This window comes from Tympanuchus pallidicinctus, unplaced genomic scaffold (genome assembly GCF_026119805.1).
Source record: "Tympanuchus pallidicinctus isolate F22 unplaced genomic scaffold, pur_lepc_1.0 scaffold3, whole genome shotgun sequence".
In the NCBI taxonomy this organism is placed as follows: domain Eukaryota; kingdom Metazoa; phylum Chordata; class Aves; order Galliformes; family Phasianidae; genus Tympanuchus; species Tympanuchus pallidicinctus.
In genome coordinates, this window is record NW_026294747.1 from 25,296,426 (window position 1) to 25,313,253 (window position 16,828).

The following is a 16,828-nucleotide window of genomic DNA, read 5'->3' on the forward strand; positions in this document are numbered from 1 at the left end:
AGACCTGCTTGAGGACAGGTGTTGGACCAGACGGCCTCCAGAAATCCCTTCTAACCTAAACCATTCTGTGACCGTGTGTTTTATCTAACTGCTAGATCCTCTGTTGACTGATGTAGTGTAGTTAAAAAAAAAAAAAAAAAAAATGCAGTGAGCAACAGTAGCTAGTTTTTCTATCGTGCCCTTCCGTTCAAAGTAAATTAATTAGCAGAAATACTTGACACTTACCTGATCTTTGGTGAGCTTGATCTTTTTGAAAGCATCTGCAAGCTCGTATCTCTGGAGTAAGAGCAATAGGAAATGGTTTGGATCCATAAGAGATGCACCAATCTGCAAATAATAACAGTATATCAGATATTACAATTCTGCATTATGAAAAATACCCTTTTACCAAGAAAATATTTTGAAATGATACATATTTAAGATAAAAAACAAATCCATTAAAACGTTATGTTAAGCAAGCAATGATTCAGAACATTATACCTGGAGCATGATGATGTCTTTATCATACATCTCCTCTCTGCACTTAACATCTTGATAGTAGAATACCTGAGAGATACGAAAACAAAATTTAAAGTGGAGATATGATGAAGTAACACACTATCAAACCTGCACTAGTCAATGTCTGAGACTTCTTCAAATTGTAAAGCATCTTTATTAAAACGCAAGTTCCATGTTTCTTTCTGAATGAACAATGGTGAAACAAGTCATCTACGTTCCCGTCTAAAAGCTCTGTGAATTTCTGTAAAAGTAACATCCCTAACCTCTCTCTGCCCTGAACTACCATCAGTCAAGAACACTACTGAGAAACACTTGCATACACCACTAAGATCAAGATCATTAAGATCACCGCTGCTTAGCGCAAAGTGTGTACCTGACTTATCAAGGAGAGACCATTCCTTCTCCACATCTCTGCAGCAACCTGAGCAACCAAAACAAGGCACCGCAAAGGATATTCTACTAGCAGTTCCACTTGAAATTCTTCCTAGAATTAAAGAAGAGTTCTGTTTGTCAGTGATCTTACAGAGAGTGCTAATGAACACAGACATGTCCAAAGTAGCAAAATAAGCCAAAATTCTGTAACTTCAACACACATGCTTTCTCCCCTCCCAAGTATAAATAATATGAAGCATTTGAAAAACAAAAATCTTACAGGAGAAACAAACTCATGCAATCTTGAGATGGTTCCAGTCTTGCTTAATTGTACATGAAGACCTACACAACAAACAGGAAAAAAAGCATATAATATAAATCCAAATCAGCCAAGTTTCTATTTCAACCACTTCAAAATTTTAGTGGAATTACCTATAATTCAGAATTACAAGAAAGAGGCTTATTTAGAAAAAACATAGCATTGTTTTTCTCTTTAACGCTGAAGAACTGTTACATTGTCCAAACAGTTTTAACCAGTTTTACAATCCATTATTTTATGAATAAATCTATTTATTTAAAGAATTTATTAAAACCATTTAAATAGAGATGATAAATACCATCAAGTTTTTAATATCACATTTAAATAACATACTGCCACTAGTAACAGAATTTCAAACAGATGGTATCTTGTTATCAAATGATGTGATAAAATATCTACAGCTTAATAACAGCATATGATTTCACTTGTATTTTAGAGAAAGCCATGATCACCCACCACTGTGGTCCCCATGAATTCTGACTAGAAATCTGTCCTGGCATGCTGCAAAAATTTATCTTTTAGGAAGAACATTTTAACAGTTCTAAGATATAAGTGGCTGGAAAATAAATCTGGCATACAGAAATAATGAACATCCGTTTTGGAATAAAAATTAGAAAAAGGAAAAGAAGGACAGAAATTCAAAAACAGTTGAGACAGAACTGAAGATTTCTGCTTGTTAAATCATTAAACATTTCCCTTCTTGCCTTTCTGCTTTGTTCTCTCTCTCCTGATTTAAGAATGTCCTCCAATACAACAAATGCTCCCTTAAGAAAAAATTCCAATAGCGGAGCATCTGGGGAACAGGGTCACTTCATGAGAATGTCACAAAGGAACTGATCTCTGAAGCATTTTATCTAAACGTTTTCTAAAATAAAGAAAGGGATGGGTGAGAAACGTAACTCAAATAGCTAGCAAAATAAAACCTACCTGCCAGAGTCCTAGAAAGTGGTAAATGTATGCTGACAGGATCTGAAGACACCCTGTAAGGTCTACTCTCCAAAGTATGGCCACATAAGTGAAACACTGTCTTTTCCCGTGAACGGCCGTTTGTGCTGCACCTCATTACAGCCTTATGACATTCTTTGTAAGCCCTCAGCAACAGCTCCTCCTGAAATTTCAAACAAGTGCAGAGATTTGCATCTTAAATTGATACATACACATGAAACTTCATCATGTTTCTTTCCAGTGTTGCAAATAGTTGCTTAAAATTCACACCATCATCACTATTGTCACTTAACAGCGAAGAACACTGGACTGGAGCAAGGAGCACCAGCTGAAGCTAGCTCAGAGTATTCTGAGAGCTGCTCTGTCAAACACTCTCAAATCAATAGGCCTACTTAAGCTGCACTGTTTTATAGGTTTGCAAAGTTTGCATCCCAAATTACATCGTGTTTTCATTTGTTGTAATTCTTGCTTTCTCTTGCTAGGAAAAAAAAAAAAAAAAAAAAAAGAAATCCATCTCAAAAGAACTTCTTTGTTTTTTAGACAATTTCCTCCCTTCCCCCAGCAGAGAGATGAACTCCAGAACCAAATAAGACTATTTACAGGCTAATTATACAATTAGTATGAAGTTTCTGCAGTTCAAAATGAACACCATATGCTTCAAAACTTTTAAAACTTCATAGACCACTATGAATACTGAGAAACATTCACAATTTGTCAGATATTCTATGCAATTCTGTCAGCTAGATGACAATATTCTGGGATCCCCTCTCCACATCTTACCACGTCAATTCTTTCATACTCCTTTTTTTGAGGGGATCTGTATTATACAACAATAAGCTTTTTAAAAAAGTTACCATTTAAGAAGCACTCAGAAATATTCACGGATGCCATGAATACATGAATTCCAGACAACAAGTTTCCTTACATCACAGGCACACCATTCTTGGAACATCAAGAGTATGTTCTTTAGCTGCATCTGTATAGCAATGGCTGCTTCCCAGTCAGGGTCCACCTCAATGTGCTGACCAATCTGTCTTTTTATCTCTTCCATTCCCTGAAATAGAGATGCCACAAAACATACACACACTAAATCAAGGGTCACAGGCTTAAAGTAACAGAAAACCTCATAAGCAAATGGTAAAATCCAGGTGGTTTGGCTGTAGCTAGAATTGCTGAATAGTACTTCTAAAACAAAGCATTACTTCATCACCCATCCAAAACGTAAGCATTTATTTTAATTGCGTATTTGTGTCAAACAAAAGCATTGTGTTGTCTTTACATAAGCATACTAGAAAGAAATTACATGAATGTATCATACCTGCATGCAAGTTAAAATCCTTAGGAAAGAAACAAATCCTTCTAAAAAGCGCTCCCTCAGACGGTTCGTCCATACTGCAGGCTTGCTGATTAAAACATACCTGTCCCCAAAGAAAACATCTTTTTTTCAGAATTCTCTTTTGCTTATGCTTGTATTCAAAGTATTCATTGTATTAAAATGCTCAACATCATCATCAAATTACATTACAATTGAACTCAAACTCTTCAAATTTTCACCAAACATTAGAGGTGCTTGGTGCAACTCTATTTGAAATTAACAGACGTTGAATTCCGAGATACTTGGCTATTTTGCTTTTACCTTACTCAATTCATTACTCAAGACCTCATCCTACTTCCAAATTCTTATGAATTGCTTAAGCTTGTCAGCTTTATACTTACCTGAGGTCATATATTACTGCATATACCCTATTCAGTTTATCCTGGCTGTAACCTTGGAAGTTGAACTTGTCGTTTTTGTCTAGATACTCTGGAAGGACTTCCAGGAGTGTCTCTGTAATGATAGTGATTACATTTTGCTCTTCAATAAGATGGCGTGCCTGAAAAAAATTAAAACCCTTTATTTCCCCTGTTTCTATTTGAAAGAACTGTCAAAATTTTCCCTTCAAATGTATCTTAACTACAAATTATTTAAGCATTTATAAAAGCCACCAATGATGTGATAATATTTACTATGCATGAAAACAATTTGTAACAACTTGGCATGTTTGTTTTTTCTGACAGCATCAATTTAGCAGACATTATCCAATGGATCTAGGACAATCACAAAAAAGTTCTGGAGTACTAACGTTAAAAAAAAAAAAAAAAATCAAGGAAAAAATAGAAAAATACAAGTATACTACTTTCCCCATGGAACTTAATATCTCACTCACACAAATATGCCTTTAACCAGTTTTTGACATCATTTTTAACACGAACAGTAAATTAAAAATAAGCTAATACAGAGAATGACACTGACCAAAATATCCACTTACTTACACTCCATTATCTTCTGCAATAGATTTGCATGTATACTCAATGCCTGTACTTGCATATTCAAGGACAAAATGATTCATTTTCAACTCAGCAATACATAGACTGTCAAGTAGAGAAGTACTGTAGTACTGCTAGCAATTTTCACATTTGTTTTACATTTCTAGTGTAGACAGGCAGTACATACCAGAGTAGGTACAGTGAATATCTGAACTGAGAGTGCTGTCACAGAGAGAACTCTGTCATGATCATCGCTGATGTATTCTTTTTGCAAAGTCTTGTAATACTGGGAAAAGAAAATATTTGGAAATTAAATAAAACGAGCTTGAATTAAATGTTTCATTTATTAGCAAGAATTATATTTCAGATGCCCTTCTTCCCAACAGAAGTAGCTCAAACAAAAATGCCACAATGTTCTCAATGTACTTCAGTACTTAATGTGAGCCCCTAGTACTGAAGATGAGCACAAACTGCTCTCCCAAAGCACCAACATTATTCTTTTTTTTATCTCCTACAACCAAACTTCCTCATGTAAAAAGAATAAGACAGTAAAATACTATAAACCAAGTCTTCCTCCTTCTCCAGTAAACAAACATTGAGAGTTGCTTAATACCTGTTCAGAAAGGTGTACAGTAAATGAGCCTTCATTTATCCTCTTTTACTTTCAGGGGAAACCACAAAGTGTCAGACATCCTTATCAAAATTAAAAACTCTCAAGAAAACAGCCTTATGTTGTAGAGACAACTATTGCATGTTTCTTCTAAAGCAGACCAACCAGTTTCAGTTGCACTTCAACAGCTGTTCCAAATTATACAGAAAATACAGTACTATATTCATAATATGTATGTATACCTACATGATCATAAGGAAGAAAGCAAAGACAAAAGGGATTAACACACTCTACAAAGACTGAGTAAGTTGTTAAAACTCTGCTTAATCGAGATTCATTTATACTGAAACAATTTTTAGGTTTAGGGGAAATTTTACAAATCTACTAAACATTAATAGCACGAGAAGCAAATATTCACCTTTACAAATTCCACAGCAAAATGCTTTTTGTAATCCATTTCCATGAAAAAACTACTGAAGATAAGCTCATGAAGAACCTTCCTTGCCCCTGTGAAAAACCAATAATTCACTTGACTTTAATAAGATGCAGTTTTTCATGAAAAAGAATAGATTTTAAAAAATAATACTTCACAATAATTACAAGCCTTGATATTGTCACAGTGCGTATACAATGTTATTCACATCATTTCTTTTACTTTTGACACTTTGCAATATGTATTTAAAACACAGCAAGTATCAAGTCACTTGTATTTAAGCTAATTTTGTGAAAATTTTCTTGAAAAATACATAAAGCAGGAAAAATTAAGGCAGCAAATATCAATAATCTCAGCCCTAAAAATAAAGACTGTATCAAAAGAAGCATAATATGCAAACAATGAAAACAAGCATAACAATTACTTTAAAATATTTGTTAAATATATTAAAAAAAAATAATTTGTTCTTCAGTTTAGAATAACATGGCAATACTAACCTTTATGAAGTTTTGCATCCCAAAGCATTAATTGGCTTATGAAGCATGGCTTTTCAGATCCAGCATCTTCTTTAAGACATATTTGACAAAAGATCTTGCGAAAGTCACCTACAGGGATATAAAACTGGTAATTTGTACAAGAATACCTTGATAATTAAACACCATGAATGAATAAGATGAAAATTATGGAATTCTGTTCTTGAAATAATAAAAGGAAAAAAAACAAGAATTTATTTATTTTTTTAGTATTTGAATATATTTTTAAAATATTTAATTATCAATCAGTTCTTAACTGTCTTTCCCAGTGGACATACTCCCATATGCTATCCTAAGTTATTTTCTCATATTAATTTTACTCAGCTTATTCAATCAATCCACTGAAGGAGGATATTTTAAAATCCATCATAAAATGAATTTGATAATGGCTTTAGTTGTCACACCTGTGTTTCACCAAAGCTCCACATGTATCAAAGACCAGACAGGATTCAGACAATAAATAACACATTTTATTCTTTAAAACCAGAAATGCCATCAAGCACTAGAACAGCATATGAAAGCTTAAAGCAGACTTCTTCCTACTGGACCCATTTTTAAATTAAGACTGTTTGCTTTTTCTCTTTTCTGACCCTGTTTAATTAACAGATATCAAACCTAAAACAGGAATTAATTCAAACAAATGTATGCTTTCATTGATGCAGCTTTCACTGCAGCTTTCCACCAGCACTCGGGACTGCAGCCTTTAAGCAAACATGTATCACTGAAATAAGGCATGTAATGCTGAAACTGAGGATAAAAACTTCTAGAAGAACAGAAGCTCAAGCAGGGGAAAGCACTTACTTTAGCAAGAAAGAACAATGAAGTACTGCTACTCATAACCATACCAATGAATATCAGCACCCATATTCTTATATGATTTATTTACTAATTAGGAGGAACATAACAGTATTTTAATAAGGAGGTATCACGTATAGCAGTGCTGAAGACATTTTCTTGAGAGAATTACTCACTAAAATTCTGACAGGCATTACTGTAACAAAGTTAGTTACACTTACTTGAATAGCTCATGAGTTTGTTCAGCCAAGAACCAAGGCGCAGGGCAAACTTCTGGTGAGCCATGACATCAGCATGCAGAACTTCCACATGAAGTGGTCGTTGTGAAACATTTTCAGAATGCCTCTAGGAGTCAGGTGAGTATTAGTAGATATAGAATAATGATAACATGAATTTTCACCACCTATTACCTCTCCAAAGCACATGTTAATAGCAAACCTAATGAAAAATAAATTCACAAGATGTTTCTTTTTCTGAAGATGTCTACTCATAGCAAATGTAGTGGGATAAATTCCGTGTCAAGAAGTTCACAGACAGGCTATACAGGAATGTAAGCACTAACTTGCTGTACAACACACAAATCTTCAGCATTAATAACGAGATTGATTTGTTTTGTTGTGTGTTTTTTTTGTTTGTTTGGTTTTTTTTACTTTAAGAAAAACATGAGGAAGTTACCTTGATTTCTTCCTTTGCTTCCTGACAAGAGGCATAATGTCCTGCCTTAACAGCTCTCCGACCCTGTTGAAAAAACCAATCTGAAATAAAACCCAAGTGTCACAGAAGCTTGGCTGTGGCTTTATTTATTACTTGCGTACACTGGGACCAACATCACTTACAGTGCTTTTAGACATCTTGAAGCAAATCAAAATCAATGTAGTTATCTTTAGGAACAAGCTATTTGATGTAAACTAAAATGGCATAGCTTAAAGTAAAGTTCCAGTACATGAGTGTTAGTAAATAATGAAAATTCACATGCAGAGTAAAATAGAAGAAATCAGTTTCCACAGAATGCAATAAGTAGAAACCAGATCAACTTTCTTCCTAACACGAAAATATCCTGGATTGCTTTTCTACCACTATTCCTATTATTTCTTACTCTTGTATGTGAAATAGTAGGATGTATTGAAAGTGTAGGATTGACAGTTCTTTCAATAAAGCCAAGAATAGCATCAGCTTAGTCCTCAAGTTTCACTGAAAAGATATCAGTCTTCCAAAACAAGTTCTCAACAGGAGAATTTCTAGAGAGGAAGCTCATCTGTTTAAGTATAAATGCCTGGGTTATATTTTTGTGAGGTGAAACAAAAAAAAAAAATTACAGCTGCATTTAAGATAAGTCACAGACTCAACATTCTTCCCTCCATTGTTCTTCTGCCCCATGTGCTCCCTCCCAAACAGAAAAAAAATTACATTAAGATCTCCAACCATTGTTTTGAGACATTGGTTGGAACTGTGGTTTGAGAAAAAGTAGTAAAACTGTCAGGTTCACTGATGCTCACTCCTGGAGCCCCTGACTTTACTTGCTTAATTTGAAGCTTCACAGTTTTCAAAAGAGGTGTTTGTAAAATATAAACCGTAATTCTCATTAAATATAACTGAATAACCATAGTACTGTTGTAAACCGTTGTTTATTTTTTAAATATTTTTGTCTGAAACACAGACATCTATTCTGAGAAATTAGTAAAAGTAAACAAGATGCATCAGCACAAGAGCAATTCAGACAAATCAAATCTTCACCTCAACAGAGTTCTCTGACGAAGAAAAAAAATCACTAATTTTAAAACTTCCTTGAAGCATGACATGCTTAAACAAAAGCTAATTAACCATTATTCTGCAGTAAGCCTTTCTCTCTCTTCAATCTCCAGCATCCCACTAAACATCAGAAGATCACAGCAGCCCTTCTTAATGTTTAAAAACGTCTTTTTTCACATCCAGGATGCACTGACCTCTTTATCAATAGCAGTAGTGTGCAACTGCGCTTCACCAAGTTCACAGCCAAGCGCCCTCTGCAGGCTATAGATGACGTGATCGTAAGAATGATGTTCATCATTGAAAAGGACGCAGTAGTAGCTGTCAACCTTCTCCCTGCTGGGAAAAAGCCAACATTTCAACATACAAATCAAAATTAAAATGTAAATTATGTTCTATCCAACACAAACAACAACTTATTTGAAAGCTTCAGACAAATATCAAATACAAATTACGTAACAAAATTAAGCTTTTTTCCATGTAAAAAAAAAAAAACCATCCAAAACCACACCATCTACACCAAAATAAGCCACAGAAACCACAAAGTACAAAGAAAGAAGAGATCTTTAAGTTTCTCCAATATTCTATTTTTATTCCCTCTTTGCCATGTTATGATCCCATTTGACTCAAGTTAACAAATAAAGGTCTTTTTCTATTTTTATTGGAGTACCATCACACACTATCTTTTCAGAAAAAAATAGCAGTTTTTCTCAATATAATTGTAGATCAAAGATTCTATAGAGTTAGTTACAGAGATTTTGACGCTAAGTTATCATAACTGCAGTAATGCCAGCAGGTAAAATAGGATATAAAAGTTCAACAGCACAGAGAAAAAGCTGGGAATGTTCCCTACCTAATTGTGAGCTCCGGAGGCAGCTCCTTCTCTTCTTCCCATATAAGCATATCTACAATGTATTTTACCACGGAGGGAAACACCCTCCTAGAGTGCTCCATAACTTCTTCATTTAAATGACATTCAGAATTCTGTGAAAAGAAATTTTTAAAAAGAGTTAGTAGAATGTCTTATTAATAATAATCCTGTGCTGACTGCATGAAGCTCTTCCTCGCTATATCACTTAGAAATCCACTAAGTTCCCTTGGGATCCGATGTCAACATGAATAGATTTAGAATAACAAGGAGAGAAGATGACACTGTACAGAGTTGCATCAGCCCTTACTGGAGTTCACATCTCACAACACTATTGTTTCTAACTTACTACACGCTAAGATCTAGTCCTCAAAAGTGCCCAGAATGGTTTCCAGCATATGGCAGATAGCACCGTATGGTCATCGTATACAGGTAGGAACTTAACCCACAAATGCTGAGTTACAGGGCACAAAACATAGCCAAAAAGAGAATAGCTACAGCTTTGTGTTTAGAAGTACTGTATATAAGTACTGTTATGTTAGCATTTATCAAACCAGACAAAAAAATCTGACAAAAAGATTTCCATTTTCCCAGTTCTTTTTTTTTTTTAAACTAGGTTTTTCTTTCATTCTAATGATGATGAAACTTATAGCAGCCTTCATAACCAACTAATGTTTGATCACCTACTATAAAGATACCAAGAATCCTATCAGTTGGAAGCAGGTAGACATGCGGCTCTTAGCTTGTGGTATGTGAGAATTTTGTCTCAGTGTCCAGCACAAGGATAGACTGGTAAGAACAGCAAGAGCTGGAAGCTACTCTGATTGCAGATAAGCACTAATATAGGTCTCGATCAGCTCCTATTCATCTTACTCCATGTTTTGGAATTAAACAATCAGCTTTTTTTTTTTTTTCTTTTTTTTTAAATTGGCCTAAGAGCACAGAAACAACACATCGAGTTTGGAATGCTAGTGGAGACAGCTTAACGAGATTTAAAAGTTTATTATGTTGTTTCCATGACATTTTGTAATGATAGCGCTCCCCAAACCTTGGATATTACAGGAATCCACCCAGATGTTAAATATAAGCAGGCAGACAGAAATGGAAGTGGTTCTAGGCAGCTTCTTTCTTTCCACTTAATCTGTTCGTTTTTAACAAGTTCAGCTCATTTGGGGTGAGATTACAAAAAAAATCAATGACTCGAATATTTGCAATTTAAAATATGAATGCAGACTGATACAAATCTGCCAGGGTATGACTTAACAACGTAAAGCACATAACACTAGAGTGGGATAAACTGGTGTTACACAATTTTCTTACAGATCCTTTAAGGAAAGGGCTTAGAAATCTAGTTCTGAGTAGCTGACGCTACCACCAACCTTTAAGCCTCATACTCACAGAATGTACAGGCTATAAGTAGAATTGCTGGAACAAATAACTTCCATTTTTCCCCTCTTGTCCTACAGAAGCTATCTGCAAATTCTTAAGTGCATACAGCTAACAAAAATCACATACAACCAAAGCTTTAACAATTGGCAACCTTCGTTTAGAGGTTCGACACTAAATAATTTGTGTCCAGAAATAGCATATTTAACACCCCTTATGTTGATCTAGACAGCTATTGCAGAAAACAGCCAGTTTTGTAATCAACTGTAACATAAACAGAAAATACTAAAAATCGCTCCAAATACTAATAAAAATTACTAGCAGCCCATTCCAGTGCTGAAAAAGGGAGCAGCTCTTCAAAGAACATTATATACCTCTTACACCCATCTATAACTAGGTCAATGGGTCTTTTTGTGAGACAGGGGTGACACCCATAATATATATTACATCTATCAACATACCATACACTAGGAAACTATTTGTAAACAGGAACCAAATAATACAAGTAGCAAAGAGGAGTGAGACACTGCCATTTCGGTTCAGAATCAAAGACAAAAAAAGACAAGAAAGGCAGACAGAGCTGCACTTTTGTTTTTGCTTTCTGCTTGGAGACAATAAATGTCCAATCAATACATTTTACCCCAGCTAAGATCTTCACTGAGGAAACCCTGATTTGACCTACCTGGACATTCCACATCGACTGTACAAAATATTTACTTTCATACAAAGGAATCAGCATTTTTTTAAGTCAATATTTATTGTTTAAGCAACATCCTTACTTCTTTTGGAGAACCTGATGCTCCAGGTTCATGTTTAGTACACACTGGTCCAGCCTTCCATGCCTCTGTATCCCCACAGTCACAAAATCCACCTCCAGTGGAGCTATGCATCTGTAAAGGGCATGTAGCTCAGTCACAAGATACACACATAAACAGCAAAAGAAAACAGAAACACGCTTTATGTAAAACACAAGTAGAAATGCCTATTTACAAAATGCAAGGGTTCCGGTGTAATCCAGACCTATCACAAAATTTCTCTTACTTCTTTGAGATAAAAGGAAAGTAGTCAGAGGAACGCAAAAAAAAAAAATCATGGGTACTTACTGAGCAAAAGATATTTTGAGCAGAAAGTAAATGAAAAAATACAGTTGTATTTTTGGTGTTGCAAAAAGAAAAAGCACATTCAGCAAATCTAACAAGAAATAAATGAGAACTATGATAAATAAGCACCTCATAAACAGAAAATATTTCTGATCATATCAGAAAGTTATAGGAAAGGTGCTCAATTCCTTCCTCACATCTTATTCAGAAAAGTTTTAATGTAATCTATACAGCAAATGTATGTATTGAACAGATGCCTTTATTCCTAACAGAAGTAAGACAATCAGTATCTAAATACATATTTGCAACTTTAACTTTGCACTGCACTTTCAGAAATAACAACCATTCACTTTGACAGAAAGTTCAGAAGAAACTTAGGCCAAAAAAATTATTCATAGCTTACTCTAAACTCCCCAGCTGTATATTATATATGAAAATACTAAGTCACTCACTTAAAAAAAATATGAAGAGGTCATTATTTATTTGATGTGTTTTAAAATACTCTGATCTAATTAGACCGTTTTGAGCAGAAAATTGGACTAGGTGACCTCCTTAGGTCTCTTTCACCCTAAATTATTCTATAAACCTGTAAAGAATAGACTGCATTCCTTAGATTGCATCTTTAAAATGGAAATGCAGCACAGCTGCTATTATTTCCAAGCTAGTTTTTGCCTGACACAGAAACTTGAGTTACTGAAAAAAACAGAAAGGACAACAGGTTACCAAACCAGCATCTCAGCTCTGCTGCGGTTCCAAACTGCTCTACAACCACTGCTGTTTCTTCTCCCTTGGTTTCACCTTGCCTCTCCATAAATTGTGAGTGTGCACATTTGTGTATACAGAATTTATATTTCCATTATCCAGGGTAGCTTTATGCAACTTTGAATCAATACTTACAAAACATTTTCAGATCAATATATAAAGATTTATACGTAAGAGCAGAATATTGTATTTCTTCATTATTTTTGAGATTGCTAAGATCTTCTTCCTAACTATCTCATTGAACCATCCCCATTTAAAGGTGATTTATGATCAGCTGATAATACACATAGATCCTTGAAATGGATGTAACTTCAATGACAAAAAAAATCAGCCCATTTTTCAGTGGTGAAGGATAATGAAACTGAATACATGACGTTTCTGCACATTTTCTTGTTCCTTGCAGCAGAGTTAGACCAGCTTAAAAATTACACTGCTCCTTCCATTCCTGCTTCCAACAGTGCTGAAGTGACAGAGGTATAAGTGCAAAGAGCAAACAAAAAAGGGGGCTAGGAAGTAAAGAACAGTCAACAGCCTAGGTGGGAGAGTCAGCTAAGAACTATTTTAAAAATTCTGCAGTTAAATTATGGCAATCTTTTGAAAATAACAGATTTGGCTCAAAGAGAATCGAGAGGATACCAGAAAGAGGTTATCCAGTTCTACAATTATCTCCCTAAAAATGTGTTGCTTAACATTTACTTTAACTCTTATAGTCCAAAGTAGTTTATGGGAACCTAAATGGAAAGACAGTGAAAATGTGGATACCCCATCAGTGACAGCAGCGGTGAAACAGTGTTCTCTGATTATAAACATTCCTTCTACATCTCCAAGCAGAATGCACTCTTGTATAAAGTGCTGAAAGGGACCGAGGATACAATTGCCATTTTCTATCACAGCACTTTGCTATGGCAGGTACTTAGGTGAAACTGCCAGAGAGAATAACGTATGCAGCTAAACAATTCTACACTTTGGTTCTTATCTTAGAAATGTACCTCTCTTATCAAAGGCTCTGTACAGCTAAAAAAAAAAATGTGAGAATGACTTTACTAATTAGGAAATTGCAGACTTAAAATAAATATTAATAGATTGCATGCAGTTTCCTGATTCTTCAAGCAAAAGTTCTCTAAACCTACGTGTACCATTTATTAAGAGAAGATGTCTCTACCTTGTATCGGTGATTCCTATGAATGCTATTCTGGAAGCAGTCCATACAGAGTACACAGGTTGGATCAACTGCACAGTCTCTGCAAGAAAAATGGCAACTGGAGAATTTTCCAAAACAAAAGGAATTTTCATGCACAGAAGAAAATACTCTTCTGAAAACACAGATTAACAACAGATTCAAATTATAAAGATACTGACAATTCCACATCAGGGAAGGATGAAACACAGACTTTTTAGGCTTGAATCAAATACTTGAACCTGACGTTTCAAATTCCTTAGAAACATCCTTGATATCCACTATCAAAAGTTGTTACTAACATTTTTATTTTTGCCAAGAATGAACAGTTATTTAAAAAAATGTGACTGACTGTGGAGTTCAACAAATGTAGGCACTTTGCTAAGCCATGCTTCTGTCAAGTGGTTTAAAATTTTTCAGTGGTTTCAGGTCAAAATCTCAACAGAACTCCTTCACAAAATTAGCTCCAGAACATACATCATGCATCCTACGTGACTAATTAAAGCCCTACATTCCATTTCACCATTTTTATTTATTTATTTTCCAGAGAGGCATTCATTTTTGACATTTCCTGAATTCTGAAGTCAACGTCATTTGTTTTTCAATCCAAAATAACATTCTTCCCTATTAACATTTTTCCGGCACTTCCAGTACAATTTTCTAGGCTCTTAAATTAAACTGAAAACTAATATAAACTATGCCAATTGTATCATATTAAGACTAATGAATTGCCAGCACAGTAGGAATCTTCAAACCCATTGCAAATACCTTTAACATATGAATTAATTAAACACCAAATGAATACACTGTCATCTTTAACATGTTCCAGAATGAGAAACGAGGTGGAAAACGACAATTGATTACATAGATATTACCTGAGCAGAGGATTGAGGATGATCAGAAATGCTAGATTCTGATTCAGACTCTGAAAGTCTGAGTACTCAGACTATGACTACTGTAGAGTGCACACATTTGTATGCGTGTTACCCCCCAAGACCAGGTGAAGACCTCTATCATATCCTATCATCCTGTTATTTCTAATCAATGGCTCTCATCCATTATTTTTAATCAATGGTACCATCCTCCTCATTTCCTTCCTCATTACTCTGCCAGAGCTTGCTTTTCATAGGTTATTTTGCTCATTTTAAGGTGGTTTGGAATCCGAAGTAAATGTTACTTTAAGTTAAGGAATGACCTACCATGACACAAGGTATGAACTGTCAGCAGAGCAACTGCTTTTATAAAATCCACTTTGGTGCACTACCTTGCAAAGAAACATAGCTTCATCCTTACCTGCAAGAATATGTTGTCTCCCCTCCTTTGAACACCTTCCCACAGAGCTGGGAGATTCCACTCTGCTGTAGTTTCTCTAGAAATGTATCTGGGTCTTCCCCAAATAAATAACATTCCAGGGGGTAAAATATTGCTGCCTGGACCATTTCTTCTTGTTTCTCCAGCAAGGGGTCCATCTCAGCTGAGTAAATATTTGGCACATGTTTTGCCAAGCACTGTAAAAACGTAGCTTGGAAGTCAAATCTTTCATCACACCACTGCAAGAGAAGTAAACCCACGGATAAACATTAATGAACTCACAGTAAGAACAATTAAGTACTTTTACTGTAAATCCAGAATTCTTTCTTGCATCGCAAGTCAGTTCTGTGCACAATAAATCCCAAGAAAGCACCATTTCCCTAAAACTTCCCTGCTGATTGTATTTCAGTACCCACCACAGCAACCTCTGTTCCCTTAAAGTCTTCTATTAAAACACTATGAGGCAGAGTTGGCAAGTGCTGTGCTACTGTGGAGCTACCCATGTACTAATTTACAACCACATGAATGCCAGAAGTCAGCCAATACACAAATCCTGATGTCTGCTCAGCTGCCAACAATTGGCAGGAGCAGCAGCAGAGGTCTCCCTGCCTTCACTAGAAGATAGATTTGAGATTTATTTCTTAGCCTGCTGATAGTCACAAAACATGCAGCAACTCAATTGTCTTTGAAATCTCAACCCTCCAGTAGAATTTTCTTCAAACTGCTCATGCGTTCAATAACTACTGAGGGAGAAAGAAGGCCAACAGATTATATAAATATAATGCCCTTGGGAAACCTGACTAAAATACAATTTCACGTTTTTATGAGAAAAGTGGTCATGATTTGGTCCAAGTTCCCTAATTTTCTTAATATAAAACCCTAATTTCACTTTTGACTTCTCTCATTCTCTGAGTGGCTCTCTTTGTATATTCTATTGGTCCTCCAAGTCTGAATATTCTTTCATATTATTCACATTATTTAATAGTAACTTCTATTTTTCTCCATTATGCATCAGATAACAAATTTACCTATCCAGAATTCCTAAAAGAACTTGTTTTCATACAGGACTTTGATTTATCCCCCAAAAACTTATTTTCACTGTAAAAATATAAAATGAAACACCACAAACAGCTTTCTGTAGGCCAGGAAGCAGAGAATGAGCACAGCAACCACTGAAAACTTTGGACTGGAGGAAAGCCTTGAGAAATAAAGACTGTTTAAAGGACAAAAAATGCTTGACTTTAGATGTAAAAGACAAAACAAAAAATCCTGATTTATGGTTTGATAAAACCTGCATCAATTTGAATCAATGGTCTTCCCCCAGAAATCAGAGACAAAAGATTAAGTAATGGACCTAATGCTACAGCTCTCTAGTCTGCTGCCTACATCAGAAGAGTTCTTTAACACTGGAAAAAGAAGTGAAACTATAACAGATGGAGTACATAGTGCTGCAGCTCCAGCACTATTGAAGTCAAAACTCCAAGACATCATATAGAAAACCCATATTTGTTATCTGAGGTGTTACACATCTACTCGCTACAGACAAGTACAAAAAATAATCTACACAAGATCTAAACAGAAGAAATAGGAACAAAATAGCAGGTTAAGTCTGCCCAGATTTACAATAATATCCAATACCCAAAGCTAATCTGTCATAAGGTACTTG

The 16,828-nt window shown here is 35.2% G+C and overlaps 1 protein-coding gene across 2 annotated transcripts in view; it reads right to left on the minus strand.

Moving 5' to 3' along the window:
• UBR1 (ubiquitin protein ligase E3 component n-recognin 1) overlaps positions 1-16,828 on the minus strand; it is a 59,322-nt gene that overhangs the window by 34,191 nt on the left and 8,303 nt on the right. For both annotated transcript variants that reach the window (XM_052696707.1, XM_052696708.1), the window contains exons 2-19: positions 15,145-15,401; positions 13,837-13,915; positions 11,592-11,702; positions 9,412-9,542; positions 8,756-8,897; positions 7,488-7,550; positions 7,034-7,157; positions 5,982-6,089; positions 5,470-5,558; positions 4,629-4,727; positions 3,851-4,008; positions 3,453-3,552; positions 3,060-3,188; positions 2,117-2,297; positions 1,151-1,212; positions 872-982; positions 481-546; positions 226-327 (exon numbers count right to left, since the gene is read on the minus strand). In XM_052696707.1, the coding sequence (XP_052552667.1) occupies positions 226-327; positions 481-546; positions 872-982; positions 1,151-1,212; positions 2,117-2,297; positions 3,060-3,188; positions 3,453-3,552; positions 3,851-4,008; positions 4,629-4,727; positions 5,470-5,558; positions 5,982-6,089; positions 7,034-7,157; positions 7,488-7,550; positions 8,756-8,897; positions 9,412-9,542; positions 11,592-11,702; positions 13,837-13,915; positions 15,145-15,401 (2,112 nt within the window). The remainder of the gene's footprint in view (positions 1-225; positions 328-480; positions 547-871; positions 983-1,150; positions 1,213-2,116; positions 2,298-3,059; positions 3,189-3,452; positions 3,553-3,850; positions 4,009-4,628; positions 4,728-5,469; positions 5,559-5,981; positions 6,090-7,033; positions 7,158-7,487; positions 7,551-8,755; positions 8,898-9,411; positions 9,543-11,591; positions 11,703-13,836; positions 13,916-15,144; positions 15,402-16,828) is intronic.